We start from the raw sequence: 15,828 nt of genomic DNA on the forward strand, positions 1-15,828 counted from the left end.
TGTCCATCACACTGACCTGACGGATTGACGACGCGCCCGGACTTGCCGGTGTGTCGTGGCATCCTCCGGTGGACAGCCTCGATCTCTGCTTCCTGCCATACCGCTCCAGTGTGTGTGCCCACCTACAACTCTTCGCCACAAGGGCCAGTCGCGGAGGTGTTCGGCAGCCCTCCTCTCCTCCCAGTGGTCCCTGCTGCAGGGGTGCGCTCCTCATAGCAGCCTGCCGCTACCACGCTCCTGTGGGCTCTGGAGGACCTGATGACTGGGTTGATTCCTCCTCGGCGGTCCCCCTGACCATCAGACTGCGGGGGGTGCTGTCCGCCTGTGGCCTTGAATTCCCAACCCGCCTCGGGAACCGCCACCCAGTGGCCCCAACGCTCGCCGGCTACCAGCGCCTACCCATCTGCAGCTCCCTCCCCTCTAGTGTCTCCTGGCTGCTGGCAAGGGCACGGCCGGACGCGTGTGCCTCCTCATGGGGAAGACAGACCCCAAGCAGCCCAAGCTGGCGTTTGAACAACGCAAACTAACTCACCAGGATGGCGCCGCCCAGGAGACAGGCGAGCTGGCTACCCAGATGGAGTCTGGCATGACGAGGGACAATGACCTAAAGGCAAACATGCTGGACTTCAACGCAACAGTTTCCGGCATTGCATCCCAGCTAGATGAGTTATCCTCCAGGCTGGACACAGTGAAGGCAAGGGTGGACTCTCACGATTCTCGCATCGCACATGTTGAGGCGAGGGTCTCTGATGCTGAGGACGCTAGGGCCAGCGACCACCACAAACTGCTACAAATGGACAAGGTACTGGAACTCATCAAAAGCAAGAACGAGGATTTGGAGGCGCGCTCCCGGAGGAGTAACCTACGCATCACACGAGTGCCTGAATCCTCTAACATAACAAAAATGGAGGACTACGTAGAGCATCTCCTGCGGGATGGGTTTGGCGATGTTCTGTCCCCTGTCTTCATCATAGAGAGGGCCCACCGCTCTCTGGGGCCACGGCCTCCTCCGGGAGCTCCCGCCCGTCCAATCATCGCCAAGCTGTTGAACTTTCGCGACCAAGATGCAATCCTCCAAAAGCACGTCGTATCATACTCCTTGGTCTACCTGGCCAAACGGTGGGTTAAAGATGGTTCCCAAACGCGCCTCTTCAACAAGCCATCAGCCGCCCTGGCCTTTGCAAAGAAATTAGACAAGAGACAGCGCTCGTCCCCGCCCAGCTCGCAACATGTCCAGGGTGGCGATCTCAGCGACAACGACTAGCTTGGACACCTACACCTTTGTCCAGGCCACCCTGCATGTTAGTTCCGCCACCTTTTCAGGCTATTGCCAGTTCACTTTATATTCTCGCAGCTGGACCTCCCTTTGTTTTCTCCTGCTGACCCCTCTTCTCCTGGGGGGCGGGTTGTTCGAAGGTGCCAGGTCACCTTTGCAGTGAAAGGCGATGTCCCACATCACCTAAGGACATCCTGCACTTGCTGCGTGGACCATCTCTGTCCTGGCCGCAGCACACACCTGACCCCGACCAGATCTAGGTGTCATTCTTCGCACTGTGGAACTGCTGTTCGAACGATACCTTGGCTTTGCCACCCCGTCCTCGAGATGGGGGTGTATGTCAGGCGGATAACTCCCTTCTACATCTCCTTGGGTCCCTCTCCACGTTTGTTTACCCGGGACAGGGTGGGGTGATATCAACCTAATTGGGGTGTTGGAGTGGGTTGGGGGTGGGGGGTAAGGTTTTGCTGGGGTTGTCGCCTCTTCTTGGAGGCTTGTTTTATATTGGTTTTTGTATAGCTCTTCATCCCATGTTGCCTGATCCGCTATCACATGCCATGTCGCTGATGCCTGCCATTTACCCCGCACATCGGCCTCAATTCGTAGTCCAGCGTCACCACACCTCAGCATGACAGACACCACGCTTTGGACTTGGAACATTGGGGGCCTTAATGATCATCGTAAGGCCCGCCTAGTGCACGCCCTCCGCATCAGACACAAGGTGGACATCTGCTTTCTCCAGGAGATGCACCTCCTGTCGGCCACCTCCTCAAGGCTCCTGTCAAAGCACTGGGGTGAAATACACTCTTCCTTCTACTCTAATTATTCACATGGGGTGTCCATCCTCCTGTGCAGGGGACTACCTTGGCACACATCCCAAACCATCATTGACACGGACGGCCGATTCGTGATCCTACACGGCACTTTCCTAGCCCAACCATTTATCCTAGCGGCCATATATGGCCCCAACTCCGACAGTCCGGAGTTCTTCTCACAATTCTGGCAGCACATTTCCTCTCTAGGACCCGCCACTCTCCTCTGGGGGGAGACTTCAATTCCACACTCTCAGCCTCGCTTGACCGCTCCAGGTCACACGCTCAGCACCCCCGCACTACTGCACTCTTACAATCTATTCTGTCTGACAATTCCCTGTTGGATGCATGGCGGCATGCCCACCCGGATGTGCGTGAGGACACTTGCATGATGGGTTCGCAGGGCTGCTGTTCCTGGTTGGATCTTTGGGTCACCACGCGCGACGCCTTCTCCTGGGTCACCTCCGTAGACCACATGGCCCGAACTCTATCCGACCATGCCCCCGTGCGCTTGTGCCTGCACGTCCCACAAACCCCACACCGCATGTTCGCTTGGCGACTGCCCCCCAATGCACTGCGCGACTCGGTCTTTCGAGATGAGCTACAAACAGCTATCACCAACTACTTCGGACATAACTCCGGCTCAGTAGATTCCCTCTCGACCCTTTGGGAGGGTTTAAAGGCAGTGATCTGAGGTGAGCGTATTTCCAAACAGTCCGGTGTGCTGCGCTCCATCCAGATTGTCCTGGAGCATCTCGAAGGGGAAATCCGGACCCTGGACTCTCAGCAGTCTCGAACTCCAATCCCGACACCCTGGCTTTGATAATAAGCAAACTCACTGAATTTCAGGAAGAAGCCAACAGAGAAATCTCATTCCTGGGCAGGGAGGCTAGAGCCCGCCGCTATTATGAGGGCGATCACTCCGGGAAAACCCTGGCCAATCTATTGCGCAAACCGCACGCTGCTTCATATGTCACAGCTCTCCAAGATGGAGACTCGGACAGGACGACTTTCCCCACCGAGGTGGTTGCCAGGCTCTCCACCTTTTACTCGCAGCTATACGCTGCTGGGGAGGCACCCTCCCGCGAAGTCCTCGATCAATACTTTGAGACGATCGAACTCCTATGGCTGGGCAATAGGCACCGGGAATACCTGGATGAACCGTTCACCAAAGAAGAGATTTTGGCCGTCATTAGTGACCTCCCCGAAGACAAAGCCCCCGGCTCTGATGGCCTACCTGCGTCCTTCTATTAGCAATTTGTGCCTCTCCTGGTCCTGCATCTGGCCGCCATGTACAATGAATCTTTTGAATGTGGCCGCTTTCCCCCCACACTTCGCGAGGCCATGCTTACACTTCTTTTAAAGCCCGACAAATCCCCCGAGCTATGCGACTCCTATCGCCCCCTATCCCTCATCAACAATAAGAATAACATTTTTGCCAAACTACTGGCCTCGCCCCTTCTTCCCCTTATGCCATTGATATCCCGCCCGGACTAGTCCGGCTTCATTCCCGGGTGCGTCACTTCGCACAATCTATGGACCATTTTTGCCATCCTTCATCAGCTCAATCCCTCCTTACTACCCTCCCAATCCCCCAATAAACCTATCAACCAAAAAATATACTATATATTACCGTAATATTTAAAAATAAAATCTATACAAATAAATATATCGAAAACATAAATATTAAATAGAAACATAATACAAAAAATAAATTAGTATAGTAAATTCTATTTTAAACTTCAATCTTACTGTAAAACTGTAAACAAAATAACAATACCTTTGATATTTTTGTCTATGGTATTTTTGTATTCATGATATTTTGACCTTTTTTGACCACAATGTTATAGTCTGACAATATTTTTGAGACAATATTTGGGTGGAATACCTTTTCTTCTCTGAAATTATGATCTCGGTCCACCGGGACGTATCTTATATTGCTCTTGGTCTCATGTCTTCCACTTTCCTCTCTCCCACTGCTAGTATAACGATTTCGACCTTTTCTTGAACTCGAGGTGGAAGCCTGGTCCGGGTCACTGAAATCTACAAATGTGAAGATAAAGGCTACATCTCAGCTGTGTAAAAGCATCGATGGGCATAACTAGACTGCCTTACAATGCAAATGGTGGGATATATATATATATATTCACTGAAAAAACCATAGGTTTCAGGCCTGATATAGTTAGGAATTAGCATTTACAAAACCTTAGAAACAATTTCAAACACAATGCAACATTGAGCTCAATGTGAATTTCTAGTCAAATGCAATTAGTTACTTTATGGATTTCTTTTCTAACCACAGGACTGGATCCTAGATTCAGTCCTTGGACATCTCCTGTAAACAGTTGAGTAAAAGTATTTTGGTTACGGTAGTGATTTTTAAGGAATATTATTGTATTCTAAAAGTTGACACTTAGAAATTTTTTCACATAGAATCACCAATGTTATCCTACGACAGAAAATACCCTTAGCAGGTAAGTAGTGTTATCGTTACTTTTTCTTACTCAGTGGTGGATCCTGGATCCAGCACTGGTAAATCTCCTGTAAACAGTTGAAAGAATGTGTTTAAGTCGTACAGACGATTTTTTAGGAATATTTGTAGTTTGTGAAAAAATAGACACTTCGAAACTTTTCTGCTGAAAACCAAACAATGGATTCCAATGGAAGGAAATACAAGTTACTAGTAAGTACGCTTAGAATTACTTTTCAGGGTCAGTGCTGGGCTAAAAGATGCAAAAATAACAATTGATGGACAGAATGCAGAACAATGTCATACATTCACCCCAGTACAGAGATCTGGGCCTAAATCCATCGTTTTTTTGCTCACCATGCCATTCCAGTTTGAACCCAGCCATATGCAAATCAGTCTTGACCCTGTGCCCCATGGGAACAGTCCAGCCCGAACTGCCAAGCCAGGTCCTCCCTGGACTGGAAACAAGCATCCTAGGACCGGTATCGGGCTTTCAGCCCTCATCAGCCAGGATAGCCTGATTCCAGTGGCATGGAGAGCAAGGGACTCACGTCTGAGCATGCCCTTCCCACTCGGGGTGACAAATGCAAAAATAACAATTGATGGACAGAATGCAGAACAATGTCATACATTCACCCCAGTACAGAGATCTGGGCCTAAATCCATCGTTTTTTTGCTCACCATGCCATTCCAGTTTGAACCCAGCCATATGCAAATCAGTCTTGACCCTGTGCCCCATGGGAACAGTCCAGCCCGAACTGCCAAGCCAGGTCCTCCCTGGACTGGAAACAAGCATCCTAGGACCGGTTTCGGGCTTTCAGCCCTCATCAGCCAGGATAGCCTGATTCCAGTGGCATGGAGAGCAAGGGACTCACGTCTGAGCATGCCCTTCCCACTCGGGGTGACAAATGGATTTAACCCAGATCTCTTGACTGGGGGAGAATGTCTGCATTGTCAGCATTCCGTCCATCATTTGTTTGTTGTAACGCTTTTCGCCCTAAGTGGGATGGGTATTCCCAGACGTGGGACCCGTGCTCACTACGCCACTGGAGTCAAGCTATCCTGGCTGATGACGGCTGATAGCCAGAAACCGGTCCTAGGATGCTTGATTCCAGTCCAGGGAAGACATGGCTTGGCAGTTCGGGCTGGACTGTTCCCATGAGGCACAGGGTCAAGACTGATTTGCATATGGCCATGTCTAAACTGGGGTGGCGTAGTGGGCAAAAGAACGATGGATTTAACCCAGATCTCTTGACTGGGGGAGAATGTCTGCATTGTCAGCATTCCGTCCATCATTTGTTTGTTGTAACGCTTTTCGCCCTAAGTGGGATGGGTATTCCCAGACGTGGGACCCGTGCTCACTACGCCACTGGAGTCAAGCTATCCTGGCTGATGACGGCTGATAGCCAGAAACCGGTCCTAGGATGCTTGATTCCAGTCCAGGGAAGACATGGCTTGGCAGTTCGGGCTGGACTGTTCCCATGAGGCACAGGGTCAAGACTGATTTGCATATGGCCATGTCTAAACTGGGGTGGCGTAGTGGGCAAAAGAACGATGGATTTAACCCAGATCTCTTGACTGGGGGAGAATGTCTGCATTGTCAGCATTCCGTCCATCATTTGTTTGTTGTAACGCTTTTCGCCCTAAGTGGGATGGGTATTCCCAGACGTGGGACCCGTGCTCACTACGCCACTGGAGTCAAGCTATCCTGGCTGATGACGGCTGATAGCCAGAAACCGGTCCTAGGATGCTTGATTCCAGTCCAGGGAAGACATGGCTTGGCAGTTCGGGCTGGACTGTTCCCATGAGGCACAGGGTCAAGACTGATTTGCATATGGCCATGTCTAAACTGGGGTGGCGTAGTGGGCAAAAGAACGATGGATTTAACCCAGATCTCTTGACTGGGGGAGAATGTCTGCATTGTCAGCATTCCGTCCATCATTTGTTTGTTGTAGGGCTAAAAGATGCAGCACTGGGTTCTCTCCTGATAACAGGTGAGTAAATCGGAATTCGTAGTTCGACTGATGTTAGAGGAATATTTGTACGTTTCAAAAATGGACACTTAGAAACTTTTCTGGTGAAAACCACACAATGGATTCCTATTGAAGGAAATACAAGTAACTGGTAAGTACGCTTAGAATTAATTTCCAAGGTCAGTGCTGGGCTAAAAAATGCAGCACTGGGTTCTCTCCTGATAACAGGTGAGTAAATCGGAATTCGTAGTTCGGCTGATTTTAGAGGAATATTTGTACAATGGTGAAGGAAGGGGCGGGGCCTGAGGTGACATGTGCAAACACGCCCTGTGGCGCGTTTTAAGTTGGGGAATTAATTCCTCTTCAATCCTGCGGTCCCCTGGGGGCCAACTAGCCCACCAGGTACCTACAGTATGCGCCAGGGAGCTGCGTTGCAGAGAGGTGTAATGAGGTCACACCCCTTTTTACAACACTCTGCAACACAGCTCCGTGGCGCTTACTGGAGGTACCTGGTGGGCTAGTTGGCCCCTAGGGGACCTCTGGATTGAAGAGGAATTAATTCCCCAACTTAAAACGCACCACAGGGCGTGTTTGCACACATATCACCTCAGGCCCCGCCCCCTACCTTCACCACTGTGCAAACGCGCCCCGTGGCGTGTTTTAAGTTGGGGGATTAAGTCCCCTTGAATCCTGAGGTACCCTGGCGGCCAACTATCCCACAGGGGACCTCCAGTATGCGCCAGGGAGCTGCGTTGCAGAAAGGTGTTCAGAGGCCACGCTCCTTTTTACAACACTCTGCAACGCTGCTCCGTGGCACTTAGTGGAGGTACCTGGTGGGCTAGTTGGTCCCTAGGGTACCTCTGGATTGAAGAGGAATGAATTCCCCAACTTAAAACGTGCCACAGGGCGTGTTTGCACACATATCACCTCAGGTCCCGCCCCCTACCTTCACCACTGTGCAAACGCGCCCGTGGCGCGTTTTAAGTTGGGGGATTAAGTCCCCTTGAATCCTGAGGTCCCCTGGCGGCCAACTAGCCCACCAGGTACCTCCAGTAAGCGCCACGGAGCTGCGTTGCAGAGAGGTGTAAAAAGGGGCGTGGCCTCATTACACCTCTCTGCAACGCAGCCCCCTGGTGCATACTTCAGGTTCCTGGTGGGCTAGTTGACCCCCAGGGACCCCCAGTATTCAAGGAGAATTAGTTCCCCCTCTGCAAACGTGCCAGGGGGCGCGTTTGCAGAGTGGTGCAAGGAGGGGGTGTGGCCTCCGGCCTGATCCCGTCTTTTTTTTTATTTTATTTTTTAGAAGGGGGGCTGTGTAGCCCCCCTTCCTTTTCTAATATATTGGCCCTGGGGACCCCATCCCCCAGGGCCTGCCCCAATTTGTTTTTGTTTCAAAAAAGAAAAAATCGGGAAGAGGGCCGCGTGGCCCCCCTCCCGTGGCCAATTCCCTGCCCCGGGGACCCCATCCCCCGGGGCATGGCCAATTTTTAAAAATATTATTCTATTTTGGAGGGGGTTGCGTAGCCCCCCTCCTCAGGCACCTTCAAGGCCCCGGGGACCCCATCCCCCGGGACCGGCCATTAATTTAATATATTTTTTTTAATCTTAATTGGGGAGGGGGGCCTCGTGGCCCCCCTCCCGGGCCACTGGTAGCCCCGGGGACCCCTTCCCCCGGGGCTGGCCCTCACCGTTGGGGACCGTGGGGGGTTCCCAATCTCCCCACAGTCCCGCCGGCTCCCCGCCTCCTGCAGGAGCCGGCATTGCTTTTCCACATGGGGAGCAGCTAACATGCTGCTCCCCATATGGAAAAGCAATCTGTTTTGCTTCATGGAAGCGAGAGCAGGATTTCCTGCTCTCGCTTCAATGAAGCAAAGCAGTTTGCAATGGCAGGGTGGGAGCCGCGAGGCTCCGGCCCTGCCATTGCAAACAGCAGTGTCACCCCGGGACACTGCAGGAGCCGGCCCTGGGGGGTGGCGGTCCCCTGGGCCTATACAAGGCTCCAGGAGGGGGGCCGCATGGCCCCCCTCCCACATTGTGAAGTTGCCCCCGGGGGTGACGGTCCCCGAGGCTGAGGGGGCCTGAGAGCCCCCCACACCAAATGTATTGAAGCTCCGGGGGGGGTGGCGGTCCCCGGGGCTGGGGGGGCCTGAGAGCCCCCTCACCCATTTTAAAGAAGCCCCGGGGGACCCCCCACACTTAATTTTTAAATATGTCCCCGGGATTTGGCCCCCCGGTGGCAAATTAGCAGATTCATCCCGCGCTGAATTTTTTTTCTTATCGGCAGGATGCGCGCATCCAGCGTGCATCCTCCCGTTTAAAAAAAATATATATATTTGGGGCCTTGTGGGTCCTTGTGGGACCCCCTGAGCAGGCCTAAGGGGTCAGCGTGTTTCTACCCTGCCCCCTTTTCGCGTTTTGCGATGATTTTTTGGGGGTTTCTTGTGCCTCGGTTCTACCGAGGCACAAGATGGCTGCCAACACTTCCTGATTCAGAGTGTTGGCAGACAATTAAAATTCAGCTCGTGATCGGGAGGGTGCGCGCTGGGTGCGCATAGGGTGCTTGGATCCTCCGAGGCCATAGATATATATGTACTTTTAACTGTAATTTTCTCAGGAACTAATGAACGGATTTACACTATTTAAGCAAAAGCTACGAGTCTGTACTGAGGACTACCTCTTTGCCAAATTTTGTGTAATTCCGTTCAGCAGTTCGGGCTGTAGCTGCGGCTAAAGGTCCTATGGGAAAATGCATGGGGAAAACGTGTTTTTGGACCCCCCTTTTTTCTCAGCCCCCGCTTGACGAATCACCGTGAAACTTTCAGGATAGGAGCGGACCGGAGCTGGCCAAAAGTTTGGAAAATTTCACGAAGATTCGGCAATTGGCGCCAAAGTTATTCCAAATAGAATGTTGCGGATTTCCTATGGAAAATAGGTCCTAACTATATCTACCTACTGGCGACCGCCAGTAGGTATTATATATATATTATACAAAGAATATTTCCTATTTCAGAACCTCTCTAGTTGCTCATTTCATATTTAATATAACATCAAGCCTACAAATGTATATATTTATTGTGCTATATAGGACAACACCAGGCTGCTTTGTGTCCACATTTCTGTTTCCTTTGGGGGTAAGTGAAGAAATATCTGTGCAGGAACTGGAATCTCTGTAACAATTAGAGATCCTTATTCACAAAAACAGGCACTGTGGCTAGAGGTAAAGACAGTGGACAATACAAATGTACTGAACACCTATACAACACATTCAGAACTTTGAGGGAACCCAAAAACATACATTTTACAATAACATGCTCGCACTTCTAAACTTACTTCTAAATAAAGCATGTGTAACTGGTGTAGCAGGTGTGTGAAAGGGGACACAATATTTTAAGGAGGTGCAGGCAAAGGTGAAAATGGCCAAAGACATATTTCCATAACTCTGTGCTTGTGGCATGTCAACTCTGTACACATGTATATTTTCTCGGAAGGGCATTGCAAGCTGATCCAATATGGGTGCTCAAAGATACTCAAGAGCAAGGGCAGCTGATTGTGCGTTTGTGAAGCTTGCACTGCTGCCATCTGTGTCCTGGCTGGGAAGCTAAGCTGTTACTTTTCGATGTATGTTATATAATTATTCACTGCCCTTTCATATGCTGTACATGATGTACCTCTTCTTTGTATGTTAGGAAACATGCACTCCCAGTGCCTGTGCTGAACCTATTCTGTGTAGGTGAGGGAACCTTGCACTGCAGGTGACACGCACTGTTGTTTGTGTTAGAGAAGTACACACTGTCGTTGGCTTTGCATTGCCTGTGCTTTGTGCTGGCAGTATGGTAAAATCTTTTCTATATACAAAGGCCATCTGGTTGACTTTGTGAATGCTTATTTAGCTCAGCTAACAGTGATTAACAATTCTAAACTGCCTTGCCCTTAGTCCTAGGCACACGGGACTCCATATTCCCAAAAATACACTGCCCTTCTAAATTCTGGCACAATCAGGGCTACTGGAATTATGTGGCAAGGGAGGGTCAAATTATGCAATTGGATGCACTGACTAAAGTATGCAATAAGTGAACGTGAACTATGCAGTGCAATGTGGCACATATTGTGGCAGACTTACTTCCCTATTTTATCATTTTTAAACTTTAAAACTGCCTGAGCAAAAGTTTCACCTTATTAGCATCAGTTGTACAGCTTAATACAGCATTGAACAACTGAAAGGCTACCAGTTACCATTTGCAAAGGGCCTGTCTCACTCGGCAACATATGTGGCCAACGTTTTTAGTTACCTTTGATCCTTTGTTTACGACACATTTTGCAGCAGTCGATGGGTTATGTGGCACATGTGGCAAATCCATAATTATACAGAAAGTGCAGATGCTACAGAATTCCATAATTCCAGTGCCTCGGAGTATAATTTGCATGACCACATAGAATAAAAGTGAGCTATTCAATACAAGCCACTGTTCTTATAAAAACAACTTCCCCGGTTGGGTCTCATTGTGAACCACAGAAGGAGTAAAACCCTTAAGACAAACAATATCTTAGTTGTGTGCACTTTCAAATGACCTCTCAGTGCTTCGAGCCACTGCTAGAGAAATGGAAAACACTTCTTAATACTGTTTAAATCAAGGAGTGTGCAGCTAGCCACGCACATGCATGACCGGTCAGTCACTGATCCATCTCTGTTAAGGTAACTGCCCCAGGACTGAACCACATGGCCACCGTTGCTGATGCTGTATTACTGTAGGTAACTGTTTCTCGTACCCCTCTCGCTCCTACTCCAGACCTATGGGAACAAACTATCAAGCAGAGAAACCTAAAATGAGCAGTCTTGGCAGATAACCATAATGTGGAAGACAATGTGACTTAAATATTCATCTTAAACAAGGTATCCATGCAGTAGTGCTTGCAGAGGGCTGCATTGAAACCCATGTGGCCACCCTGCATGTCCCTCTGATTGGCTGGCCATGACTTTGAAAAGCCATAGGAGCTCCCTTAACTTTTGGAATGATCACAAATCCACTGGGGTACGCAGCCACTTGTGGATAATAGAAATATGAACTACAAGACAATATTCATTGGCTACAAGATGGCTTGCCAGTGAAATGATCACTGTAAGCCATAAAGAATGTTAAGAAGTTGTGAGCTTCATCTTCCGATCAAATTAATTTCATATTTCTCTAGACTAACTCACCACTAATCTACCTATCTACTTTTTGGGCAACTCTCCGAAATGAGGGGTAGCAAGTCTTCTATAGATGCAAACTCTTCCCTCTTCTATCCCTCCACTATACTTTTCAATCCAAATAACAGACTAACATGTCCACCGCTCTAATTAATTTCATATTTCAGAAACTAATTCACCACCAATCCTTTTTGTGTTCGGGTGTAGCGTGCTACTCGCCAAAAGAGCACTTTGACGCCTCATCAGGGGTAGTAAGCACCATATAAATGCAATTACATTTACAATCCTTCTGATTATCACTTAATAGCACATTTGAATTCAAGACCATGGAGAACCTAAGCTACTTTATTAAAGCACAGGCCATTCATATGAATCTTAGTTTGATGAAAAGGTACATTTAAAAGTAACAATGAGAAAACGAGATTTCTTGTCTTGTCTTCAGTGGTTGTATTTTATTCTCTTCCGATGATCTTCTTTTAGCCAACACGTGTTTTGTCGCTTTATGGGTGATAACCCTACGACTTCGTCAGGGCTGGTATGTAGATAATGGTTCTGACCTCCTACCAGATGGATCGGTGCTGGAGATCAGAATGTAATAGTCTCCTCTATAAGTCAAGGTCCAATGTGTAGCCACAACATCAAAAAGTCTGGATCTGAAGAACGGTATTCCTTCCAAAGGTGTTCCTTGGGTAGTCGAATTAAGTGGAGTAGGTAGGTGTCGGCAGGGGTATAAGCTGCCACACTGTGCAAGGGCTTAAAAACGAGGTGATCCCTGGGAAACGCGAGTACCCGGCTCTGACTGAAGACCTAGTGAGGTCTTGACAATAGAGGCCTCAATAAGAAGACTGGAAGATATATATGTCCTCGTTTAAGTAGAGATTTCAAAGAACCTCTGGAATGATGAAAAGATGAGTGAGGAATGGCACTTTTTTTGTTAAGGAGGTGTACACGTGATTTGGACGCGTAAAGAACCAGAATTTCATTTTTTCTATTGCAATGAACTCTAGGGCCCGAATTACAGAGCTTGTTCAGTGTCCCTGTTTGCCCCAAGGTACCTCCCTTATTAGGTGCACCGACACAGACCGAGCCAGTGCACCTAGTTTCAGGAAAATGCGCTGTTCCTGTGCAATCATGATCCTCTGTCTGCACTGGGAACTGCACATTAGTGAAGGAGGAGCAGCTGTCTGAAGCTGTGGGTCCATCTTCCATTACAGGCAATAGGCCCAGCCTTATTTTCAAGAGGAGGAATGGGAGGTATCCCACGTGGGAGGGGGGGGGCAGTGTGTGATTGCACTCGTCTGCAGGGGCATGCCTGTAAGACCCGTGGGACACCCCTTTGTGCTTGCCATAGGTGCACACAATCACAGTGCATCCCGACAGCTTTCTTGCATGTGCGCCCACATCTGTAATAAGGTGCGGGCAAAGGGTTCCCTCATTTGAATGGAGCCACAGCCCTATACAAATAAGTTTACATTTCTTTGTTTTGACACAGTTTTACGTTTTGTACCTATGTGATCCGTATTACAGAAGGGGTTGCAATAATACCAAAGTGCGTCACGTGCGCAAGAATCTGGCACACCAGCCTGCTGTATGCATGGGGCACCTTCTATACAGCCCCAGGAAGTGAAGAACTTCAATTCATACTTGATAGTTGGTTCAAACTGTTCATGCACAAAACTCTGATTGGCTGGTGGGGCAGGCAATCAGATGGGATGAAACAAATCACTCCTGTCCTTTGCAAGAGGGAAGGCACGGTACAACAACAGCAGAATATACCACATTCAGCTGGGGTGAAGAGCAGAATGTCTTGGAAACCTTCGGCCATTTTGGTGCTTTTCAAAAAAGGTTTCCAGTCTCTCTCCATCTCAGACCCATCATCTGACTGATTTAACAACACTGTGGTCTTGCATTGCTTCCCAGTTTATAAAAAAGGAAAGATGTGATACCTGGAAAAACAATACCATACTGAACACAATGCAGCCTGGGCACTATTTTTTTGAATATACACTGCTAAAAAATAGATAAAATGCACAAGTTTTGAAATTCCAATGGAGTTCTTCCTATAGGGAAAATATATTTGGCAGACGAGTCTGTCCACACCCACAGGCACCCAAAAAGACTGACAAATTCCCTTTACAGGGAGAAACAAACATTGGACACTGCTTTTGGCCCCTTTGACCCTTACCATCAGAAGGCTGCACCCATCTCATTGTGGCTAACAGGGGTTTCTAATTTCAGATTAACTCCGTCACTCGGGAGATGAAATGTAGGTAGAAATGGTCACAATTGAATCAAAAAGAGGCAGGATTTGGGTATGATGTGTTGGGGCTGTATGTCAGAATATAGACAAAAAATGTATCATATGCCATAAATACCAATGGCCTTAACATCGTTTACAAATATTAGCTTTAATGAGGTGATATTTTTAGTAACAATATTTATAACCATATGTTTTTGTCAGACGATATTTAGGCAACAATAGTCTGGTAGAGAACGCACTGGAAGAGTGCGTAGGGGTATCATGAATAAGGCTCCCGGTTTTAAGGTATTTATTTTTTTGATATTTCCGTCTGTATTTATCCATATTTATTTTTTGCTACTTTTATCTGAATTTATCCATATCTATTTTGGGTTTTGTGGAAAAATGAAGCTGAAATTAGTACATTTCCACATTTATTTAACCGGTAAATATGCACTCATGCTTGAATGCCTACTAGGTTTCAATGTTGTAAACCCACACAGAAGATAAAGCAAAGGTCTTATAATAAAAATATGCATATGTCAGTATCAACCTTGTGCATATCTACTGCTGTTTACTAAAATTCCTTTCTTTTTTAGCCCCATTACCTATCAATCCACACAGCTATTGCCCGGACAGTCATGGCAGACAGCATTTGGAATTACTCAAAAAACAACCCACTTTACGTTGTTATCCACATTTAAAAATAAATACAGATAAGAAAATAAATGTTTTCAGTCTGTATTTATCTGTAAAAATAAGTAGAAACGGAAAACAATGTGCCTTAATCATGAACTATTCGACACCATGAGAGCTACTCTACTGGGTGGGATACAGCAGGCATTTCTATAAGGTGAGTTATGCCAGAGCCTAAAAAGCAAGCCAGCAGGGGTTACCCAGCACAGAGAAAGGATGCCGAGGTTTCATTAAAAAAATTATATTTAGCTGAATACACACTTAAAAGAAAATATTTTAGTAATTGAAACTAAATGTAACCTACACCATCTTCAAATGTGCAAGGCCTAAGGTACTCATATTAACATAAAATTCACTTGATGAAGGGTGTTATTTTAGTTCACATGTAGTTACTTACTGGAAAAGGCAGATTGAACTTTCCGAGGGTGGTATACAAATCATTTGTTTTAATGCACAATAAAAATACTGTCTAATACTGTCAAAGTTTAGGTGAAATAACATTTTCGATCTATGTTTAACACTTCAATCTATTATGTAAGATGAAGGTGGACAATAGTGTATTCCTCCTGTCAGGAGCCTTTTAAGAACTTTGAGGCGCTTATGTGGCAGCGGCATGTGTGACAGCTACTGCTTAGTATATGGGGGCTTGCTTAGTATACGGGGGTCCTCATGGGGATCCCCTTCCACACCCAAGTAAGCATCATAGTGATCAAGTAAAAGAACCTCAAAATTATTGGTCCGGGATTGCAGAGGATATCTGTGGTGAAGCATGGACTGGAAATGAAAACAAAAATCCATTAGTTCACAACCTCACCTCCTACCTAGTAAGTGTTCCTTGCTGTGGAGAACCAGTGACTGCCTGCTCTCACCAATGGGAATAATGAACTACAGCTATAGGGAGAGGAGGAACCTGGAATTATGATTACGAGTGCCCCAAGGACACGTACCTTGCTTGCTTGTTTGCTGAATTCCTGGCCAATCCTCCTCCTGGCTGGCTTCGGAGACCAGTGAAAGGTGCGCTGCAGGGAAGAAGGACACAATGGCATGTTACACCTGGATGCAAAGAGACAATGCCTTCTTCATGAACTCATCTAGAGGAAGGTTAGCACCATTTCTGGATCCTAGATACCGTTATCGGACAGCCTTTCACTGATGTTTAATAGGTAAAAAGTAT

At 47.7% G+C, this 15,828-nt stretch overlaps 1 protein-coding gene and 1 long non-coding RNA gene across 3 annotated transcripts in view; one reads left to right on the forward strand and one right to left on the reverse strand.

Annotated features, from left to right (window-relative positions):
- The window catches only part of KIAA2012 (KIAA2012 ortholog), a 747,606-nt gene that overhangs the window by 512,680 nt on the left and 219,098 nt on the right, over positions 1-15,828 (reverse strand). For both annotated transcript variants that reach the window (XM_085648973.1, XM_085648972.1), the window contains exons 12-13: positions 15,602-15,673; positions 3,977-4,131 (exon numbers count right to left, since the gene is read on the reverse strand). In XM_085648973.1, coding sequence (XP_085505099.1) covers positions 3,977-4,131; positions 15,602-15,673 — 227 coding nt within the window. The remainder of the gene's footprint in view (positions 1-3,976; positions 4,132-15,601; positions 15,674-15,828) is intronic.
- The window catches only part of LOC146858205 (uncharacterized), a 183,054-nt gene that overhangs the window by 126,409 nt on the left and 40,817 nt on the right, over positions 1-15,828 (forward strand). The gene's annotated exons all lie outside the window — the stretch shown is intronic.

The sequence above is a fragment of the Triturus cristatus genome, chromosome 3_2 (genome assembly GCF_964204655.1).
Source record: "Triturus cristatus chromosome 3_2, aTriCri1.1, whole genome shotgun sequence".
NCBI classification, from domain to species: domain Eukaryota; kingdom Metazoa; phylum Chordata; class Amphibia; order Caudata; family Salamandridae; genus Triturus; species Triturus cristatus.